Raw genomic sequence first — 24,875 nt, forward strand, 5'->3', positions numbered from 1 at the left:
TGATGTCCAAATTATAAATTATACTTGACAGTTATTTAGACTCTCTGGCACCCAAACCCCATAAGTAAGGTACCACGCTACATGCTTAGCCTATGTTAGCCTTACATAGCCTCTAATCTCATTGTCCACAGTCCAATTAGAGGACCAATTAGATAGTGCTCTAAATAGTGATGTTTTGGTATGAGCTTGACATGAGGAAAGAGTTAGATAGCACTGTCTGTGTTCATAAATCTTGGCATCAAGATATGCAATGGTCTCATCTGTGTGAACAGGGGCTACAACCAGTTTGTCTTTAAGATCTAGGATCACCTGCCATGCTGGCAACATTAGCCCAATAATGAAAGGATCTTAGCAAGGTCCAATTTTCTTGTGCATTGCCACCTATAGTGTTGCTAGATGTGAAAGTGTGGAATGGCATGTGGGCAATTAGTTATGTCCCCCCATTTGTATGGAAATGTCTGTATCAATGTGTTGAGTATGTGAAGACTAAAGTACTTTTTGGAGATCAAAAACCTAATATAATGTGCCAGTTCAACTGGAACAACACCCTCAAGGAGATCATGCACAATATCTGAAGGATAGCCAGTGCTGACATGGCAATGTGAAAGGTGCTCAGTTAAAACACATTGTTTTTTGACACCACAGCAAACACTTGAATTCTCCTGTGCTGTCTGTTCATGAGCATCATGGAGGTCTCTGGTTCTAAGTTGGAAAGCACCTGAGCCGACGTCCTTAGTTTGAAATTCTGACTTTCGTCCAGTACAAAATCTGCATATTGAACCTCCCAGGAAAACTCTCAACAAATCCTTTGCTTGTATTTCCTCATTTGTAAGTCGCTTTGTATAAAAGTGTCTGCTAAATGAATAAATGTAAATCCACCTATTGCATTGGCTCCACACTTGTCCGCTATTACACACTGTACAGTTCCTTTAACCAATTGACCAAGCTGAGAAATGAAAACACCATGCTGTTCTAATACTTGTAAGTCTTGCAAAAGAGACTCCAACAATTTTCCGTAGCCATAGGTCTTGACATCATCAGATTTGCATGGAAAAGCTAGATAGATTGAGGTTAGAGTTGAATGGGAACCTGGTGGCAAATTACCCAAGACCCAATACATACCACAGAGTCTGTGCTTTTTCAGAGATGTCCCAAGCGTGTTACATAACTTAAAATAGTCAGCATAAAGATTAATGGCTATTCTCAAATCTTTTCCAGAAAGTAACAGATTTTGCTTCCAGTATGGTTTTGTAATACTGGAGACCAGTCAATTGAAGTCAATTATCCGAATGTCAAGATATTCAAGGACACCTTTATGACCAAGCAGATTTTGCAAAGACTGTAAAATAGAAATTTATTGAAACAGCCTATTTTTCTGTATTTCTAGGATGTACTCATCTGGCTCTGCAACACCAAAATGAGATGTGTAGTACTTTTTATGTTTATATGCAGTACCAAGAGGGCCCTCCTGTAGCTATGCCCATTGGATTAGGTGTACATAAAACAGTTGAAAGCTCATCAACTACTGACTCTTTAACTTTTATCTTTATCTTTAATGGGCAAAGATGGTGTACTTAAAATATAGTGAAGTTCAGAAAGGACCTCATCTACAGCTGACTTTGTAAGATGAACAATATTTTCCAACTTCAATAAAATGCAACTATTTCTCCAATTCTACCCAGACTCTGCAGAATTGTCTAACTATGGCCTGACAACTTGAACAGACAACATTAACTTTAAAGTCTTTTAATGAATGTGGATTGTGTTTCCTGTTTTTGTGGGTGTTAAATGTACTGTAAACATTAGTTTCAAATGTGCATCCTACAAACATACACTGAACTGTTTTATTATCCCATTTATATGTTGTAGTTCCCTGCATGAGCACACATGTTACTGGGATATGGTTAATTCTTCTGGTTTTGGTGTTTCCTGTTTAGCATGTCTTTTGTATGTGTGATTTAGCAGCTTACTCCATGTATTAAACATACATGGGCAATCGGTGATCGCGATAACTGCCCCTATAACACACATGAGTCAGCGTAAAATGCTGCAGCAACAAATACCGGCTAGCTAGTAGCCGGTATTTCATATATTCCATATATTTGCATCCTAGTAGCAATTTGCACTACAACATTCGCAATCTTAAAAAGAAGAATAAAAAAGTATTATTAGATACCATATTTAACAAATGACATAAGTAAATCAGATTATTTGAGCAAATATGACTTACTATCACTAGGAGGTTGCCACATTCACTTGATGACGTTAATCAAACTGTGAAAGAGAAGATTTATATTAGGTGTGCAAACAAGTACTTGAAAGTAAAAATAAATAAATAAATAAATAAATAATAATAAAACACAACCAATTTTTATATGGCACCTTTCCCAGCCATGCTGGACTAAATTTGCATTTCCCAGGTGTTGCTTCATCTTTCACCATAATGTCAAGGTGTGTGTCAGGAGCACTGTTGCCAACAACTTTCAGTGGAAAGCTGCTAAATGTTGCTAGATGATGTCGTACGCTGATTAGCATATTCATTGCGTCATTGCATCATATTTGCATTCTGCCTAGTGTCATCCCTTTATATCTATTTGCTTTTTTTCCTACTCTCTGTGATCACATACTGTATTTTAATACAGCTGAATTCCCAATAAAGCTGTTCTCATTTACATATTTTTCTGTTTCTGTTGTCAGACAACGGAATGAGTGTGAAATAGTGACTGAAACACAGCCCAATATTCATGGTTCATGTTAACCAGCAGTCATTTCCAAGCCATTTCCAAGCTGCTGCTCTGCACTGCTAAAATCCTAATTTATAACCACGACATCATCTGACAAAATCACCAGACACATAAGTTAAAGACACATAATTAGACACATAAGGCTATGCTGTGATTTCGGCTATTTACATGTAAAATGAGAGAAAGTTAGAAGTGACAGAATGTCTATCTTATTTTTTCTCTCACACTGAATGTGGTGCTCCTCTCTACCACTCACTGAACAGAGTATCTGCAGAGAAAGATTTGTCTGTAGATTTGAGACTAGGTGCTTTTAAGGAAAAAAAAATGTTGCTAAAGGAGTCTGAAAAGTGGGCCATAGCTGCCTCTATCAAAATGAGTGAGTGAATAGTGGGAGGAGGGGGAGGGGCTGCAGTGGGGAGTCATATTTAGAGAGAAAGGATTGTATTCATGTTCTATTGAAAATGAACACTTTAAAGTTTTTAAGTGATTTTTTATTTTTTATTTTTTTATTTTTTATAATTCAAGCACATTCTAAGCTCCATTAGATACATTTCAAAAAGCCAAATTTAAGTACTTCAAGCACTTTGTACGAACCCTGAATATAGCTTGTCTGACCCAAAACATCTTAATATGTTGGGTTTGTGAGGTGATAAAATGGCGGGAATGCCACAGAACTGGCTAAGCTAAAGTGTGCAGCGCTGATGTTGATGAGGCAAGTGACTGTCTAGCTAGCTAGTTTTGCAAGTTGGAAAAAGGTGCTGGGGCAAAATATGAGGCATACTTCCTTAGACTCAGACAACTTGCTAGCAGGAAATCAATTTGTATTGCTAACATTTGTTCCCTGGGCTATCAAACTTCAGAATTTGAACTGAGTACTCACTGACAATGCTAATTTGCACATTGTGTGAGTCTGAATTTAAGGGACGCTTGGAACAATTCAACTCGCTTAACTATTTCAAGACTTTTGCATATTTCACTTATGATATACACGTTCTTTGATGGCGAGGTCAATTCTTAACTATAAAAAAACGAATACTTACCAACAACAAAAATTCTAAAAGCAGGCGCATAAGCCGCATTGGTCCTTGCAGAGCCAGCATGAGCTTGTATCACACATGTGCAAATAGTGCTCCCCAAATGAAACTAACTTCAGTGTACTTTAGTGTACTTTAGATGTACTTTAGTGATCCACAAAAGCAAATTTGAGAAAAGTAATAAACTTTATACAGTTAAACCTGTTCAGAACTGAATCCAGGACTTTGGCGCTATAAGGCGCCAGCTCTAACACTGTGCCAGCTATTACCACTTCTGTCAGCCACTGATTAAAGTAAAAACTGGTGCACTCTTCCATAATATACAACATGTACAGTGGGAGAAATAAGTATTGAACGTGTCAACATTTTTTTCAGTAAATATATTTCCAATGAGGTTATTCACATGAAATTTTCACCAGACATCAGTATTAACTCAATAAATCTGGAAATATAAAGAATTCACAACATTAAAGTCTATAAATAAAGTTATGTGTAATAAAAGGAATGACACAGGAAAAAAGTATAGAATACACTAAGGAAAAGCAAGGCAAGACAAGCAACCAGCTGAAATTCGTAAGTAATTATACCTTCTATCTGTGCAAATTAATATCAGCTGGGTTAGTAAAATTGATGGTCAATAAAAATGCTTTTCGTTACAAAGGTGTCACACAAGAAACATCTCATGATGGTTAAAAGCAAAGAGCTCTCCCAAGACCTTTGCAACCTTATTGTTGTGAAACATATTGATGGAATCAATACAGACTTATTTCAAAACTTCTGAATCCTCCAGTAAGCACCATTGGGGCCATTATCCATAAGTGGAAGCAACATCACTCCATCATCAACCGGCCATGCACAGGAGCTCCTCGCAAGATTTCTGACCAGGGAGTCAGAAGAATTGTCAGAAGAGTAGCCCAACCGCCAAGGATGACTCTGAAACAGCTCCAGACACACTTGGAGGCAGCAGGTGCCATCGTCACAGAGAAAACAAAAGGCCATGCACTCCACTGCTCACGCTCACCCTGCAAGACTCCATTACTAAAGAAAACGCATGTCAAAGCTCGTTTAAAGTTTGCTACAACTCATTTGGACAAGCCTATGAAATACTGGAGAGTGTAGTCTGGTCAGATGAGTGCAAAATTGAACTTTTTGGCTGTCATACTACACACCATGTTTGGAGAAGAAATGGCACTGCACATCACCCTCTATACCAACAGTGAAGTTTGGAGGTGGAAGCATCATGGTGTGGGGCTGTTTTTCATCGCATGGTACTGGCAGACTTCATATAATTGAAGATGAGATGTGGATGGACCTTCCAGCAGGATAACAAGCCAAAGCATACAGCAAGGAAACTCTCAATTGGTTTCAGAGAAAAAAAATCAAGGTGTTAGAATGGCCCGGTCAACCACCTGACTTGAATCCAATTGAACAAGATTTAAAGACAATATGTTTAGAAGAATGGGCCAAAATCACACCTGACTACTGTGGGCAATTCATTTCTTCATACAGGAAGCGTCTTGAAGCAGTCATTACAAACAAAGGCTTCTCCACTAAGTATTAAATAAATTTTAGTTAGTTTGTTCAATACTTTTTTCCTGTGTCATTCCACTTTATTACACATAACTTTATTTATGGACTTTAATGTTGTGAAAATTTCATGTGAATAGCCTCATTGTAAGTATATTTACTGAAAAAAATGTTGATGCGTCCAATTATTACGTATTGGACGTAATGGAGGTTAGGGTGGATGTAAGTGCAGATAAGAGCTTTTAATAAAGACAAATCCAAATCATGAGACAATAGCATGGTCAAAAACAGGCAATGGGTCAGGCTATCTGTAAACAGGCATGAACTAGGCAATGCAAGAGTCGAGAACAAGAAGCAAGATCAATGAACATGAAACAAAACAAGGAACAGGGTACAAACCTTTGGTATGGTGATAGTATGGTTATGGTTACAAACAGTCTTTTTTTATACTTTGGTTGCGAGTGCTGTGAATTGGATGCAGGTGTGCATGATTAGAATTAGGGATGTCACACGAACCGATACTTCGGTACCACGTTGGTACCAACATTCTTAAAATGTGACGGTACTTGTTTTTCTGCAGTAGTGTGGGAAGCGTTAGTAATGAAGGTACTGGGGTTGCAATTCTTCCGGAACTGAAGGGGGCAGCAAATATGCTCAAGTGTTTTAGTCGGTCCACAAGTGGTGAAGAGGAACAAGAACGCCTACAAGCACATGTGAAAAAACTACAGAAGATGGCAACAAGTTTAGCTCCACCCCGACTCGTTGAGAGGAAAAGAGAGGAAAACTTGTTGAGAGGAAAGTTAGCATCTGTTGCCGGTGTGCTATCATTCATTTCAAACAAAGCGAGGGAACAGCTGGAATTTGGCGAAGCACCTGAAAGACAGTCCTATATTTTGTTTGTTTGAGGCAGCTGGAATTGTGGCTGTGAAACCAGCTAACGTTATGCTCTATGTAATGTTTGTGATAGCCAGTAATTTGTTAATGATGCTAACGCATTGCAATGTTATAAACTACTTCCTAATGGGCCACCATGCATCACCATTCAGCCCGTGTCCTGTCAGCAAAATGTAGCCTAATGTCTCTAATAATTATTCAAATGTTAATGGTTTTAATAAATCTTTTTGTCCTGCCACCATATCGGTGAATTTAAACTAATGCTTGCATTCAGAGTATAAGGTGTGTGTGTGTGTGTTTAGGAGTGCATCTTAGCACTTAGCACTGTTTTATTAGTCATTGTCAGACATTGTTTGATAACTAAAATATCCCCCTCGCTCTCTTTTTGCCAGTATTAGCCAGAGGAGGTTGTCCTCCAGGAGTTTTTAATTTAATTTTAATTTTTAATTTCTTTTTATACCACACAGTGGTATTGACTTTGGTATCCAGTATCGTGTACTTTTGGTGGTATCGGTACCGACTACTAGATTTTTGGCATCGTTACATCCCTAATTAAAATGAATGTGAGTGTTCTGGGAATTGCAGTCCATGGCAGCCATGTTTGTAGGCTGCAGTGCAGGATGGGGAATGTAGTCACTGGTTTGCTGTGATATGACACCAATACTTATTTCCCCCCACTGTATCGGGCAGCCAAAAGCACAAGAGAAAACAAGAAGTGTAGGAGAAGAGGAAACAGGAAAGCGGTAATTGATGGAAATAATGACAAATTTATTAAGGATAATTTAAGACAAACACACCCACATCTTGTTGTCCAATTTCAGTTTTATTTTACCATATTATATGCAAGATGAATTATTGGTATTAGTTAGCTAGGGTTAGTTTTGAGTAATATTAGCATTTCTTAATGTGGGCTGAAATGCAAAAGGTGATACCAGTAATGATGCACACATCACTGGTGGCACTGCTTGGCAAGTATCGGTACTATGTCTCTTACTCCCATGAATCAATACTACATCAATAATACATTAGTTAATATTAGTTAACATTAACTAACAATGAAAATACTTTTACAGCATTTGTTGTTGTTGATTACTGTTAATTCCAACAAGTCCTAATACATTTTTTTTTTATTAATCAACATTAATTAGTTAATGAGCTAACATGAAATAACAAAAAAATGTATTTCATGAAATAAACATTAACTAAGGTTAATAAATGTTTTTAAAAACTATTGTTCATTATTAGTTCATGATACTTAATTCATTCATTAATGTTAACAAGTGACAGTGTTTCTTTAAGCTACTTATTCCATGTATTAATAAAAATCTAATTCTTAATTTAAAGTGCATTACGTGTTTCATTAAACGCTTGTAAATGATTAGACTAATAAACCATAAAAGTGTCAAATAAAATTAATTTCAGGTATTAGAAATACTTTCTATACGAAGGAGCATTAATTACGTTCCTGTCACCACCATCACAGAAAGAACATCCCCAGTCCCTCCTGAAAGTGATGTGCCTTGTGAAAGTGTTTTGAGGCACAATATCTTTCAAAATCTATCAAAATATCTTTTTAGTACTCTCCACCTTGTCAACATTGCAACCACTACCCCGACTACACATCTAACACTCCTTTCCCCACACGTCCCAGCTTCCTTCAATAAATCCTGTTTATCTTCAGTCCTCATGTGTGTGTTCTGCATTTGGGTCCCCTTGTCTCTGTGTTCACCATAACACTACCTGCTAATGATGAGAAAAACTACTCACTCCCATCACAAGCAGCAGCATTGCTCTTGAAAAAGGTAGTACAAGCTGCCTATTGTCTGATGACCCTGCAAAATAGCCAAGTGACCCTGCAAAATGGCCAAGTAACCGATGATAAAAAATGATGAAACAAATGATGAACAAGTTCCTTAGCAGTTCACAAAAGAAAACTATAAGATGGTACTGAAAAATGCAGAGCAAATCAAGTGCTCGTGGCTTGTATACTCTGTCAGCACAGTTGCATTATTCTGTTTTGCATGCACACTGTTTGTTTGGTAAACATGAATATACTCTCAGCAAAGGAGGATTACACACATGGATGAATATAGAAAGTCATTTAAAAGAACATGAGTTTTGTAAAGGCACATGTTATTAATACGGAAAGCTGGAATAAATAAGAGGTTGCTAACTAAAACCGATCAGGGCCAATCAGATTTTATGCAGCTTAAAGTGCAACATTAGAAAAGGGTTGTAAGTAGAGTGATACTAATATATATATATATATATATATATATATATATATATATATATATATATATATATATATATATATATATATAAAATATATAAAATATATATAAAATATATATATGTTTGTGTTTTTGCTCACAGCAATGCCTTTTGCCTTCTGCACCAGAGAGAGGGTACCGTGGACAGAGTTTGCAGAGTCTGCAGAAGATGGCTTCACCACTCACTTCTGCCAAGAGGTCTATTTGTGTCTAATATTTCTCAGACTTGGGTAAAATGGTTGACCACTGTTATGGTAAAATTCAGGCATGGATTATTTCTTCTTCTTCCCCCCCCTCAGTTTTCATTTTGTGCCTCCAGTGGAAATAACTGAATAATGACATTATCCAACCCACTCATAGAAAAACTGTTTGTTACTTGCTGCACCATCTATATTATGAATAACAACGTTCTGTCACAATCACACAGTTTTTATGAACTGACTTGCAAATCACATGGTAACGTAGAACAGACTTTTCCCCCTATACATGATACCTGCTCATTCGTCTGTACCCTTTTGCAGTCTTTTTTTTCTAGGTTTTTCTTGTCAGTATTCAGAGGGGCCATGTACTTTTGCATTCACTCATTATTCTATTTTTAAACTGAAATGAAAAACCAACACAAAGATTTTATGATTTTTAAAAATGCTATAATCAACATGTTAATGAATAATTGTTCCTTTTTCAAAATATTTGAAAAAGTTATTTGAATATTATTTATTTTCTCTTTGTTACATATTAAATTGAAATAATAAAATACAACAATGAAACTGTAATAATGAAAAATATTGATTAGAATAATATTAAAGTGTGTGTCTCTGGACTACATTGTCGTAACCTGGAAGCAATTTAGGTCCTTATCCTGGAATAGACTTTTCTGCTGAATATGAATGCCTATAGTTTGGGATCATTCTCATGTAATGGAGGCACAGACAGAAACAAATGCAGGTATGGCAGTTTAATACAACAGCAGCAACAGCAAGAAGTCCAAAGATAAGGTAGAAGACAGTATTCATGAACAGACAGAGTTCAGGCGATCAGGCAAACAGGGCAGGGCAAAGAGGCAAAGTCAAAACACCAGAATAAACAAACACAATATAAATCTTGGTTAACGACAGAGACAAGGCAACTGAGCGTATACTTCACAAAGTTTAGTGTTCGAACAGTCTCCTTTATGTATGGTGTGATTGTGAGTGTAAATGGGAACAGGTGTCTCTGATTGGAACCCCGGAGAAGGTGAACGTGTATGTGTGTGGGAAGTGTAGTCCTCTTTGGCCATGTTTGTAATTGTTGGTTTGCTGTGATATGACAATCATATTCTAGAGTCTGTGAAGATATGTTTTTTTTTTTTCTCAATCACAACTTATTTTTCTCATGATGTTGAAATGCATGATTAGGCATAATAATGTACATCAGGGATTAGCACATCCCTTTTTACATGAATCAGGGATCAGCATAAGAGAAAATAGCTAGTGTAGAGGACGTGTTACTGTTTTGGTGTTGCGAGATTCTTGGTTTGATCCTGAGTTCAAGTGACTTTTTGTTTGACTATGTTTTGCCCAAATTTCCCCTTCGGGACTACAGTGTCCATGATGGTAGTATGTGACCAGTTTCAGTGCCAGTCAATCCAAGGGATCAGGACATCTCTACAGTTATCACATGATGTTTGAGAGATGCCACCTAAATGCTTTGCAGCCCAGAAGAGAAATGGTGATGAAAATCTTTGGAAATAGGATATAATTACTGCAGAATCACCATTGTGCCACTGGCACTGGCCATAACAATGTAATGCTAGAATGCTACTACTACGTGATTTCTTGAAAATAACTTTGTTATCATGATATCACGAGAAAAATATATTTTGATCTCAAGAAAACAACTTTTATTACCTTGAGATCACAAAAAAATCTCATGGCTCCACTGAAATATGTAGGGGAGACTATCGGATAAGCTCAGAGGAGACATTTTGCAAAGTTAATATTTTTCTGTGATAAGTTGAAATTTGTGTATTTATTAATTATGCATTAGATATTACCTCCATAGCCACCAGCAATAATATCCTAAATGTAGTGAAAACACTAATTAAGAGCATAGTAACATGACCGAAACAAAATCAGACAAGACTTTATCAAACTATCCTAATACATAGAAACTAATCTAACACATAAACACACACACATGCACACACACAAATGTCAACAAAGAAGGGTTTTGAATAAAATTCAAAGATTCTAGCACTGTATGCTATTTCTCAGACCATGACCTGAATGAACCATCAACTTATCAGTTTAACCTTCATTTCATTTAGAAGGACTTTTTATTAAATACACCAGTTCAGCAAGAATCTGGAGGTACGGTACTTGTTGTCTCTTTGGACGTGGATTCCCTCGTTGCATCATTGTTCTGGAGGGGAGTCCCGGTGATGTGGATTCGTCAGCGGTCTGGCCGGCTTTTGAGTGGTGTCTTGGGAAACCAATCAGGATGACGAATGGTATGAAGGCATACTAGCAGTGTCTCGTAGGTGGGTTGCAAAGCTTGCCGGTGGTTCTTTGGGAGGTTTTGCAGGAACCGGTTGTTACAGACTTGGCTCAGAGCAAGCTGTCATGGAAATCCACCTATAAGAATTTGAAGAGACAGAACTCAGGCAAAACACATTATTTTATTTTTAAGATTCTCAAGAACTGAGAGGCACTCTAAGCCAAGAGCACTTCTGCTGAGGCTCCATTAAAGAGAGGTTTTACAGGGTTTTCTTAGACATCATAATTATCATAATTACACGCTTTTACAAAAACAAAATCACATTTATAGAAAACAGGATCTTCGAAAACTGCTTACATGACAGAGAGGATACATAAATTAAAATAGACAGTGAGTAGGTGTCTGCCCCTCATATATCAAAAATGGTTCAACAGCAGAAACAACATCAGGAAGAAGTCTGGGTCACTCTGTCTGAATCTCTCTATACTTAACATTGTTATAAGTAGAAAGCAGGAATAGAACAGCACTCATGCACTTATAATTCTTGAGTCAATACAGAAGTTCACAGTTAGCACATTCTTACATTCTTAAGGTGAATACATGTTTAACTATTAGTTCACATAATCAAGTAAATACTGATTCATTGCCATTACTGATTATAGGTAAACTTTTTCACCACGTAAGTGTGTTCTCATGATTTCGAGGGGTAAGAACTTCTGGAGCTTTTGGTTGATGAGAACTCCTTGTAGCTGTTGATAGATGGATGTGTACTCCTGAGAACTCGCTGAAGATGTTGATTGAAGAGAACTTCAAGTTACCTTTGTGTCAGTGGGCTTCAACTCTTTCTATCTGGGCCGACCCCAAAGTTCTTGTTTTAATCAGCATGACGTTAGGGAGTGGAGTAAACTGCATTTTCCTCCTCTGACATTAATTAGCATATTGGTTTCTGAGTTATGTGCTGTGCAAACTTTCCACAAGATAAAGTTAGAACTTTGGTCATGAATTTTTTAACATGGATATAATAACCTTGTACTCAAATTTACTTCATCCCAGCTCTTAGGAAATTAAACAATGATCACACACATACCAAACATCACACACTTTTATCAATACACTCCTTAACCATTACGATACATGTTAAATGATCAAAAGCATAATAAGGAACTGGTGGCTATAGGTATGATAAAAATAAGGAATGACATTAAAAGACAACAAGTTTTCAAACCATAGTGCATCACTTTAAGATTCATTGTCCTCTTAGGAAATGTAAAGTAACCTGATGCATTTGTTAAAAGATGGGTTCTGTGGACTATATGAATGGTGGTGAGAACAGGGAGAACTTTGTGTTCCTGGGGGGAAAGCACAAAGGACATTCAATGAGGGTCCTTGGGGGAATCAACCCTATATTGTTTGCTAGATAGCTTAAAATAGGTAGATGGTAATTATCTCAGCTCCTCAATGTCTGAGAGTGAGGATTTGTTGTTTTATGGTTCCTGTGGCAAAATAAGTGGAGTTCTTTTGTAATGTTTGGTCCACGTTTCTGTGATTTTCCTGCTGCCTGTTCACTTACAATCCTACATGACCTTTCTGGACTTCCATAAATATGTTATAATTTCTAAAGTGACAGCTCATCACACAGATGTGTAGCGCAGAGACTCTACATAAACTGATTAAAAATGTGTGTAATCATTGATATGGTGAAGTTTTCTGTTAGGATACATTTATTTAACATTTATGGACAGAGTCCCAAGTGTAGGCATGGTAACAGTCAGTAGGATTTTCTACAAGGAAGTTAGTTAGTTAGTTACCATGCCTACACTGTTTCTATAAATGTTAAATAAATTTCTCCTGTTATTGGTTACATTTTAGAAACGTTACCCCATACAGTCTTTCCCTCACATGCATATTTTTTTCTTTTTTTCTTTAAGTTAATGAGACAAAAAACGTGTCATGTTACTGAGAAAGTGTAAAGTGCAAACTCCTCTGTCCTGAAGACTCAAGTCTTGCATATGATCCATAAATATAAACAGTTAAAAAGGGATATGTAAATGGTCTGCACTTATATAGCACTTTTTTTACCCTTAGCAGTTCTACAAAGCACTTTACACTGTTTCTTATTCACCCATTCACAGACACACTCAGACACCAATGGCAGCAGAGCTGCCATGCAAGGTGCTAGCCTGCCATCGGGAGCAACTTGGGGTTCATGTCTTTCCCAAGGACACTGGCTGGGGATCAAACCGCCAATCCTGTGATTAGTGTACAACCTGTTCTCCCACCTGAGCCACAGCCAGCCCAACAAAATATGTTGTTCATTAATAAATAAAAAAAATTGTAATTGCCTGCATAGTAAGAGGAATATTATCTCTGACATAAAAACTTGTAAACTACTCAAAATACCATAATTCTTTGTTTATTTAGGCTATATTCTTATTATGTTAGCAGCTGCTGCAGTTGCAGTTAAAGGAATTTTAAAATTTTGGGGTGCTGTGGCACCCTCAGTTCCCCAAATGCATCAGTAGCAAGGTGTTTCAGCCTGCAGACCCTCCACTCACAGGATTATTTTTTGTTTTTCACACGATTCTGTGTAAATTCTAGATACTGTTGTGTGTGAAAATCCCAGGAGATCACCAATTTCTGAAATACTCAAACCAGCCCATCTGGTACCAAAAACAATGCCATGGTTAAAGTCACAGAGATCACATTTTTCTTCATTCTGATGTTTGATATGAACATTATATGAAGCTCTTGACCTGTATCTGCATGATTTTATGCATTGTGCTGCTGCCACATGATTGAATGATTGGACTGCATAAATGAGCAGTTGTACAGGTGTTCCTATTTAAGTGGACAATGAGTGCACATGCTGCACAAGTAATGCAGAAGATATATGCAACAGGTGCAGTAAAGGTGAACAAGGTGAAACCAGTTGATATTCAAAATGTTTGATGAAATATCAGTCATTCATTCCTTAGGTTTCCAAAATTCTGAGATTGAATATGAGCTATTTTCCCTACATTTCCTCACCTTGCCCCCATAAGAACAACTAGTAATGCAAACTAGTAAAGGCCTCACACCTCCAGGGTCGGGGGTTTGATTCCCACCATGACCATGTGTGTGTGGAGTTTGCATGTTCTCCCCGTGCTGTGGGGGTTTCCTCCGGGTACTCTGGTTTCCTCCCCCAGTCCAAAGACATGCATGGTAGGCTGATTGGCATGTCCAAAGTGTCCGTAGTATGTGTATGTGTTTGTGTGCCCTGGGATGGATTGGCACCCTGTCCAGGGTGTACCCTGCCTTGTGCCCGATGCTCCCTGGGATAGGCTCCAGGTTTCCCCGTGACCCTGAAAAGGATGGATGGATATTTTGCATACAAAGGCAAAGTGTAAATGCAGACAGTGTATTTATAATGTACAGAACTAATTCTATAATAAGATATATTGCAAAAGGAAGGCAATATGAAAGGCAACATGAAACATGAAAGGCAATATAGACATAGTAATTTAAGAAAAATAATGATTTAATTGAAAATATATTGTGAGGTTTAAAGTATGTATGTATGTTAGACAATTCTGATGAAGAGTATGCATCAGTGTTTTTTCACTCTAAGGTTTAGTTTATTCTTTCAAAAATAATATATCAGAATTTCAGCTTTCATTTCCTGATAGTTACATTATTATTTACATAATTTTTTTTTTTTTTTTACATCATTTACATCAAAGACTTCAACCTGAGCTTTCAATAGAGAATATACCAGAGCTTTGGAATACATCTTGCCTGTTCCGAAGACAAGGCTCCCCCCCCGAACAATTATAGACTAGTAGCCCTCATATCACATGTTATGAAGGTCCTGGAGAGACTAGTGCTGTTCCATATCAGACCTTTGGTCAGCTTTTTTTCTGGATCCTCTGCAGTTTGCCTACCAGTCACAGGTAGGCATGGATAATGCTACTATGCCATGAAGGTCCGGAGAGACTAGTGCAAAAGGCCCACTTCCATCTGGACTGCAACAACACCACAGTGAGAATCACTTTCTTTGATTTCTCGAGCTCATTAACACCAAGTAACTTTTCCTGATGAGAAGGAAGATGAGAAGAATACAGGTGGACATGTCCCTGATCTCCTGGGTCACTACCCGTTGGACAGACCCCAGTTTGTGTGACTGGGTACCTGCCTGTCTGAGCACCTGCTGAGCAGCACTGGAACACCACAGGGAACTATGCTCTCCCCCGTCGCTTTACCCTGTACACTGTAGACTTTCAGTACAGGTCGTATCTCAGAAATTTTCTGACCACTCAATGGTGGCTGGTTGCATCAGGGATGGTCAGGAAAAGAAGTAGAGGGATCTGGTCAACAACTTTGTAGAGTGGTGCGGGAAGAACCATCTGCTCCATAATATGGCCAAGACCAAGGAGATGGTGGAGCACTACAGGAGGAAGAGGACCACATCCAGCCCCATTACTTTCATGGGTCAGGACGTTAAGTTGGTTGACACCTACAGTACATATACCTTGGTGTATATCTCGACAACACGCTGGATTGGAAAAACTCAGAGGCTGTGTACAGGAAAGGGATGAGCAGACTCTACTTACTGAGGAAGCTCAGGTCCTTTAATGTTTGCAGCAAGATGTTAGAGATCTTCTACCAGTTTGTGGTAGCCAGTGCAGTCTTCTTTGCAGCAGTATGCTGGGGAGGTGGCATTAGAGCTGGAGATGCAAAAAATAACAAACTAATCAAGAAGGCTGGCTCGCTCTTGGGCTGCTCTCTGGATGGTTTTGAGGTGGTGGTGGAAAAGAGCCACTCAGCCATTCTGGACAATAAATGGCATCCTCTCCATGACCTACTGGTTAACCAATGGAGCTCCTTTAGTAGAAGTCTCATTCAGCCCTGCTGTGGAAAGAAATGGTACAGGAGGTCATTTGTACCAACAGCGATCATACTGTGCAACAGTTCATGACTGTGCTGGGATACTATTTTGCACTGAGCCAGTCTTAGAATGAGCTCATTTGACAATAGTTGAACTTTACCACCGTCCACTATTCATTTCCATATACATTAGCAATTTACTTCTATTCATTTTTCCCTTTTCTTTCCTTTTCTCATAATTACTCTTTACAATACTGTATATCCCTTTTAATCTTATTGCTGTTTACAATGTTTACATTGTTGACAGTGTTTGCACTGTACTGCCACTTTAATTCCACTCAAGTCTGCTTCTTATATCTGCAATGTTTACACCCCACTGCACTACCACATTACACTCTTACACTGTATTTTTAAAGTTATATTTATTCTTATTTTGTATATTTATAATGTTAAATTACTTTTAGTATACTTTTATCTGTGCTGCTGTAATAGGTGAATTAGGGCGTACTCGCACTAGGCCGGGTTGCTTTGTACCATGCACAAGAACGATTGTCCACTTCCTGCTGGCCTGCACTTACATTGCACTTAACATTCTGGGACTGAACACGCTTATATCATTATGATGCCGTTTTTTGTTTTGAAGAAAATCGGAGTAAAAGTGCCCTTGCACAGCACAATGGAGTACATCATCATAACGTTACTTGAAATTTTTTTTTAAACTTTTGGTGTGTGTTATTTTTTATGATATTATTATCTCTACACATTATCTTTATATTATCTTCATTATCTCTATACATGATTGTGCTTTTTTTTATCTAAAGCGACTTGAGAAGCTTCTTTTAAAGGCGCTGTAAACAAAATTCCCCCACTGGCCCTTATCTGTCATGGCCCAAAATAATCTCCATCCCTGAATTGGCTACATCACTCCTCTCCTCTTCACCAATAGATGGTGTGTGCTTGGCATTCTGGCACACTATGGCTGCTATCACATCATCCAGGTGGATGCTACACACTGGTGGTGATTTGAGATTTCCCTCCATACAATGTAAAGCACTTTGAGTGTCTAGAAAAGCACTGTATAAATTGAAGGAATTATCATTAAAGTTTATTTTTATTGTGGCTTATTTGTACTCATTTGGGACACAGTGACATATGGCCCTCTCACGCCTAATAGACTGCCTAATAGATTGCCTAATAGATTTATATGCCTAATAGATGTGTGGGCACACAGTTCATCACAACTTGCATAAGCATATGGGGCTGCTTAGCCGCAGACCGGTCAGAGTGCCCATGCTGACCCTGTCCACTGCTGAATGCACCTAGAATGGGCATATGAGCATCAAAACTGGACCATGGAGCAATGGAAGAAAGTGGCCTGGTCCGATGAATCACATTACCTGGGGAAGAGATGGTACCAGGATATATTATTGGAAGTAGGCAAGCTGGTGGAGGCAGTGTGACACTCTGACCAATGTTCTGCTGGGAAACCTTGGGTCCTGGCATTCATGTGGATATTACTTTGATACATACCAGCTATCTAAACATGGTTGCAGACCATGTTGCATACCCCTTCATGGCAATGGTATTCCCTAATGGCAGTGGCCTCTTTCAGCAGGATAATGCGCCCTGTCACACTGCAAAAATTGTTCAGGAATGGTTGGAGGAACATGGCAAAGAGTTCAAGGTGTTGACTTCCCAAGATCTCAGTCTGATTGAGCATCTGTGGGATGTGCTGGACAAACAAGTCCAATCCATGGAGGCCCCACCTCGCAACTTACAGGACTTAAAGGATCTGCCGCTAATGTATTGGTATTGGTGCCAGATACCACAGCACACCTTCCGAGGTCTTGAAGTGCAATTTAGACTAAGTATTCAGGTCATCTTAAAAGAATGTCAAAAGGATGTCAGGGCAGTGATGTCATTGTCAGTTTGCCTAAGTTGTAATCAGAATGTTTTGTTTCTGCTTCCTTAATGTAAAAGTCGTTCCTCCAAACAACATCTGCACCAGAGTTTTCATTAGCCGGTAAATGCCAGTTTTTGACAGTTAAAAATTTAAACGTCAGATAAAATCAAAAACAGTTGGCCATAATGCCCAGTAAAAATATTAACATGAAGCAGACGTACATTAGACAAAGTACATTCGCAATTGCACACCAAAATAAGGTCTCTGTCTGTGCAAATATCTCTCCCTCTTTCTCTCACTCACTCACTCATTACGGGAGACACTGAAAGAACAAACAGACACACCCATGGAAACTCTGGGTAATCCCACGCAGTGGCCTGTACCATGAAGCCGGTTTAGGTGGCTAGCCAGGTAAGTTCAGTTTATTCTGTGCCAACCCTTGGTTTTAGGTAACATTAAAGTGGCTCGTCTTTTTTTTAATCGGTATAGTAACTTAAGCTCCACTGCTAACCTGTTCTCGGGCAAGTTATGTTCTGCGTAAAAGAACTCGAACCCAATTTGGACCAATCAGCTGTGAGCATAAGTGCCGCAACTAATTCAGTTTAATGTCTATTGCAATGGCTTCACAATTTCTTTGGAATCCTGTGGACATCTCAGTGCAAATTGTAAGAAGAGCACTTTGCAGAGAAAGAGTTTTTAGGGCTAGACAAAATCCCCTGGCTTTATCTGATACTTACGTCCATGAAAGATCTTTATTTGTAAAAAAAAATTTTACCGGAAACTCTGATCTGCACCACCTTAAACCACAGGTTTGATCACAATGCCATTTATTTATTTTCTTTTTAGATCTTTCATGGCTATGTATTCTTCTATAGGTAGATTGAGGTTTTTGGCTGAGTTTTTTTCCCACCCCTCACAGCCGATGTGGACTTTTGTCCTAAATGTCCTGTTTCTCTGAAAGATTTTGTGCACTACACTTAATTTTTCATAGATCTAATATATCATATGTGACAGCTGCCAGGGAGAAATTTTAGTGCGTTTATTTTGGGCAAGTAAATCATTGTCAAAGTCTGTAGCATTGGGCAGAAACATGTAATCCATAATCAAAAGGAGAAAAAGGTGTACGATCAAATTATTCTTCTCTTTTGCCTAGGGCCGCAAAATCACTAAACCCACCCCTGCTTTTCAATGCCATCAAAAGGAACTGAGAGGCTCATTGGAAATGTTTGTGCAAATGCAATGGATACAAACACCTGCAGAGAAAGGGGAGGGAGGGGGAAAGAGAGGGCTTAAGATGAATTTGTAGTTTTCATGCAGCTCTGCAACATGAAAGTCCTTATGCTGCACACATTGATTTGCTCTGTCCTTTATTGTGTTCTGTAACGTGTGTATATATGCAGCCAAATACAAATGCGTATGTATTCTCAACCTGTAGTTTATTTGGGGCAGGTGGGAAGCGTCAAATAGGGATAATCAATTATCAAACACACAAAAGACAGGCGAGGGTCAAAGGCGGGGGGGGGGGGGTTAATACAGTCAACAATGGCTTAGAAATGCATATGCATAGAATGAGCCTTCGAAATCACACAGAGAAGTGAGGATTTACAGTGCATCCGGAAAGTATTCACAGCGCTTCACTTTTTCCACATTTTGTTATGTTACAGCCTTATTCCCATATGGATTAAATTCATTATTTTCCTCAAAATTCTACAAACAATACCCCATAATGACAATGTGAAATGTTTGAAATCTTTGCAAATTTATTAAAAATAAAAAACAAAAAAAGCACATGTACATAAGTATTCACAGCCTTTGCCATGACACTCAAAATTGAGCTCAGGTGCATCCTGTTCCCACTGATCATCCTTGAGATGTTTATACAACTCGATTGGAGTCCACCTGTGGTAAATTCAGTTGATTGGACATGATTTGGAAAGGCACACACCTGTCCATATAAGAGCCCACAGTTAACAATGCATGTCAGAGCACAAACCAAGCCATGAAGTCCAAGGAACTGTCTGTAGACCTCCGAGGCAGGATTGTATCGAGGCACAGATCTGGGGAAGGGTACAGAAACATTTCTGCAGCATTGAAGGTCCCAATGAGCACAGTGGCCTCCATCATCCGTAAATGGAAGAAGTTTGGAACCACCAGGACTCTTCCTAGAGCCGGCCGCCCGGCCAAACTGAGCGATCGGGGGAGAAGGGAGTCAGGGAGGTGACCAAAAACCGATGGTCACTCTGACAGAGCTCCAGTGTATCTCTGTGGAGAGTGGAGAACCTTCCAGAAGAACAACCATCTCTGCAGCACTCCACCAATCAGGCCTATATGGTAGAGTGGCCAGATGGAAGCCACTCCTCAGTAAAAGGCACATGACAGCCCACCTGGAGTTTGCCAAAAGGCACCTGAAGGACTCTCAGACAATGATGAAACAAAGATTGAACTCTATGGCCTGAATGACAAGCGTCATGTCTGGAGGAAACCAGGCACCACTCATCACCTGGCCAATACCATCCCTACAGTGAAGCATGGTGGTGGAAGCATCATGCTGTGGGGATGTTTTTCAGCGGCAGGAACTGGGAGACTAGTTAGGATCGAGGGAAAGATGAATGCAGCAATGTACAGAGACAACCTTGATGAAAACCTGCTCCAGAGCGCTCTGGACCTCAGACTGGGGTGAAGGTTTATCTTCCAACAGGGCAACGACCCTAAGCACACAGCCAAGATAATAAAGGAGTGGCTAAAGGACAACTCTGAATGTCCTTGAGTGGCCCAGCCAGAGCCCAGACTTGAACCCGATTGAACATCTCTGGAGAGATCTGAAAATGGCTGTGCACCGATGCTCCCCATCCAACCTAATGTAGCTCGAGAGGTCCTGCAAAGAAGAATGGGAGAAACTGCCCAAAAATAGGTGTGCCAAGCTTGTAGTATCATACTCAAAAAGATTTGAGGCTGTAATTGGTGCCAAAGGTGCTTCAACAAAGTATTGAGCATAGGCTGTGAATACTTATGTAAATGTGCTTTTTTTTTGTTTTTTATTTTTAATAAATTTGCAAAGATTTCAAACAAACTACTTTCATGTTGTCATTATGGGGTATTGTTTGTAGAATTTTGAGGAAAATAATGAATTTAATCCATACTGGAATAAGGCTGTAACATAACAAAATGTGGAAAAAGTGGAGCGCTGTGAATACTTTCCAGATGTACTGTAAATACACAGACTGATCATGAACTAAACAAGTAACAGATGGGATGACACAGATACAACACAAGGGGTATCGAAAGAAACAGAAAATGAAAATAATGAAGAGCATTTTGATCTGAAGGGATTCGTGAGAGTAGTGGAGTTGTGGACATGGTTAAGTTGCCAGGGTGCAGAACGTGACCTACAGAGTGTTCTAATGATATATGACACATTGATATACATCATGTATTTTTGACGCTGACATTCATTGCCTACAAGGTGCTGTATATAAGTTGTATGTGAACATTTTTTTCTATGAGACTGGGTTGCATTATGTGGTTTATGTTTTTTGCTTTCTCATTTTGCAGGAATATCTACAATAGGCAGCCTTCTTTAGAATAAAAGTGTATTTTAATTTATACTAATACAAAGAGATTCTAGTCACTTAAATGTGGACCTTTGACAGTAAATCCAGTTTTGTCCTGGAGCAGTAAGAGTGATTTACAGTATTTATATCCGGGGCAGTGTTGGCTTGGCGGTTAAAGCACTGGGTTACTGATCAGAAGGTCAGTGGTTCACTGCCAAGCTGCCACTGTTGGGCCCTTGAGCAAGGCCCTCTCTGCTCCAGGGGTGCTGTATCATGGCTGACCCTGCAGTCTGACCCCAACTTCCTAAAATGTATGCGAAGAAAAGAATTTCACTGTGCATATGTATATGTAATAAATAAAGACTCATTATCTTTATATAATTATTTACAATAGAATAATGTAAGTAGTGCAGACTAGAAAGGTTAGAATGTGAAAAGGAGTATCATTTGTTTCTCCTTCAGCCTGCTCTATTACTAGGTTCTTCTGCTTCTGTCTCTGGTTCTTACAGCTGGTAACCAGCCGATAACATAAAAAGACCATATGTTTTTGTTCTTGTTAACTAGCCTAGCAGTCTGTCTGATGAATTTGTAACTAACATTACTTAGCTAGAACCAAAGTCTTCTGGTTCACTGGAAAATTTAGCTAGCCTGTTTATCTCTTATTTTTTACTTTTTCTGGGTACATATTGCTATGATGTTTGACAAAATCATGATATTAAGTTTTTAAAATTGAGATAGGATATAAGCGTGGCTCTACTATCTAAGCATTAATTCCAAATTTAGTCACTGTTATTGTCAAATACACTTGCATGCATCAAATCTTCTCAGTTATAGTTCACTCTTGTTCTCAGTCCAAAAAATTCTCCTTCACTTTTTGTCCTGTATAATGCTAAGATCTACTGTATTATTAGCTAAACAGGTGATATGTATTCTAGCACAATCAAAGAAAGGAAAAAAGGTTGTACAGAAAGGGAAAATGTACATTTATTTAATTAACAATAAATAATCGGTATTCCTTTTTAATTGTAGTTGGCAAAAAAATACAACATGGTGGTAGTGTCTCCCATTCTGGAGAGGGATGAGATCCATGGAGGAACACTGTGGAACACAGCAGTTGTTGTCTCAAATACTGGGACTGTCCTGGGAAAAAGCCGGAAAAATCATATTCCACGTGTGGGAGACTTCAATGAGGTCAGTTTGACTCTTATTTGCTCCATCAGTTACACAGTGCCTGTTGCACAAAGACAAGTGTCAGGTGAAGGAATCCGGTGAAGAAGCACAATTCAACATTCACTGATTTTATATGTTTTTAAGCAATGTCTTGTTTGTCTGTTTATTTTTAACTAATATGCTTTTGGATGATTCCTATCACCTTTCTTTTCATACTGTATACTTTACTTTTATACTTTATAAGTCATTTCTTAAAGAACATTCAGTCACCCTTCAGTCATCCCTCTGGCCAGTCACCTTTCAGTAACCACCTTTCAGTGGCCGCTTTCTGACGAAGAATTTGTGACACTAATGATCACAAACCATGTGACAACTCATCCTTGGTGACCTTGCATTATATGTTAACTATGATTGATGCAATATCAGATTGTATCAGTAAATAATCTGGTTCCTTCCAGCTTGATTTTGGCTTAAGGCACTCCTCTGCTTAAGACGTCCACTCTCATAATTTTTTTTAACTATAGACCTGTTGTTGTCCTCCCATTCTTATCCAAAACCTGTGATGTTATAAAACAGCCATTTTCTCATTTCCAAACAAGTTTCCCTGTTTTAAAGCCTGAGTGTGATCATTATACTAGGGTGATAGTTCTTTGTCCCTACTTTTGTTTCTTTCTTTGAAATGGGGAAGCATTCGTTCACTTCATCAAGTTCTTTGGAGTATTCATGTACACTTAACTCAGAATTAGCTCAGAATGTTCCAGCCTGCTTTAGTTCTATGAAGACAAGTCCACAAAATATTCTTATTTAATCTACATGGAATTTTTCTTGCTCTGAAAAGTTCTTGCTCTAAATGGTTTATCTCCTGCATGTCTTGATGTTCACCTGAAGCAGTATAGTTGATTCTTATCTCATCTGAGCAGGGATCCTATTATTGCAGAGGATCACTCACAGCTCAGCCCGGGGAAGTTGTTTTTCACAGTTGTTAAGCACAGTGGTGCTTAAAAGTTTGTGAATTGTCTATATTTCTGCATAAATGGCCTAAAACAGCATCATATTTTCATACACGTCCTAAAAGTAGATAAATAGAAGACGGTTAAACAAATGAGATGAAAATATTATACTTGGTCATTTATTTATTGAGGAAAATGATCCAGTATTACATATCTTTGAGTGGCAAAAGTATGTGAACCTTTGCTTTCAGTATCTGGTGTGACCCAGTGTGTGAATGTGTATGTGATTGTTCCCTGTGGGATTGGCACCCTGTCCAGGGTGTACCCCGCCTTGTGCCCGATGCTCCCTGGGATAGGCTCCAGGTTCCCCCGTGACCCTGAAGAGGATAAGCGGTATAGAAGATGGATAGATGGTGTGACCCAGTGCAGCAATGACTGCAACTAAACGTTTCCGGTTGATCAGTCCTGCATATCGGCTTCAAGGAATCGTAGCCCATTCCTCAGTACAGAACAGCTTCAACTCTGAAATGTTGATGGGTTTCCTGACATTAACTGCTTCCTTCAAGTTCTTAATCTCTATTGGATTAAGGTCAGGACTTTGACTTGACCATTCCAAAACTTTAACTTTATTCTTCTTTAACCATTCTTTAGTAGAATGACTTGGGTACTTAGGGTCAATCAGTATGTTTACATGGACAACAATAATCCAATATTAACCCAATTAAGACAATACTCTGATTAAGAAACTACCATGTAACAGCAATTTTTTATTACCTTAATCTGATTAAAGTCATACTCGAAGTAAACACAAATCGAATTAAGAGATGTGGAGTACTCCTGTTTTTGTCGCATTATCGACATGTATTACAGACATGTAAACAACTTAATCACACTATTAACATTGTGTGGGAGTTTTCACTGCATTTTGTGACAGGACACGATCACACGGCAGTTTTACGACAAAGAAGAGAGCACGGCTGCATCTGAAACCGCGTACTTACCTACTATATAGTAGGCGAAATACACGTATCTCGGCTACTATATAGTAGGAAAGTACGCTGTTTTGGATGCAGCCCACAGCTTCAAGCAGTCGTCTATTTGCACATATAGCAAATAATTAACCGCACTTGATGCGTTCATAAAAATTTTAAATAAAAACACCCAAAACTGTATACGGTACCATAATGAAGACGAACTGTATGTTGATACGTGAAATTCTGGAGGGAACATCGGACGGTGTGGCGCGGTGACATAATGACATGTGCCGTTAATCAATCTATGTTCTATAACATGTAAAATGGGAACATAAGTTGTCCAGGCCCAGCTGTAGCAAAACAGGCCCAAACTATGATGCTACCACCACCATGTTTCACAGATGGGATAAGGTTCTTATGCTAGAATGCACCGTTTTCCTTTCTCCATAAACAACGCATCTCATTTAAACCAAAAAGTTATATTTTGGTCTCATCTGTCCACAGAACATTTTTACAA

General features: G+C 38.6%; 1 protein-coding gene across 1 annotated transcript in view; it reads left to right on the forward strand.

The window, feature by feature from the left end:
* The window catches only part of upb1 (ureidopropionase, beta), a 114,243-nt gene that overhangs the window by 35,586 nt on the left and 53,782 nt on the right, over nt 1-24,875 (forward strand). Inside the window, exons 4-5 of the mRNA XM_053624864.1 lie at nt 8,576-8,670; nt 22,294-22,455. Coding sequence (XP_053480839.1) covers nt 8,576-8,670; nt 22,294-22,455 — 257 coding nt within the window. The remainder of the gene's footprint in view (nt 1-8,575; nt 8,671-22,293; nt 22,456-24,875) is intronic.

Source organism: Ictalurus furcatus, chromosome 5 (assembly GCF_023375685.1).
Source record: "Ictalurus furcatus strain D&B chromosome 5, Billie_1.0, whole genome shotgun sequence".
NCBI classification, from domain to species: domain Eukaryota; kingdom Metazoa; phylum Chordata; class Actinopteri; order Siluriformes; family Ictaluridae; genus Ictalurus; species Ictalurus furcatus.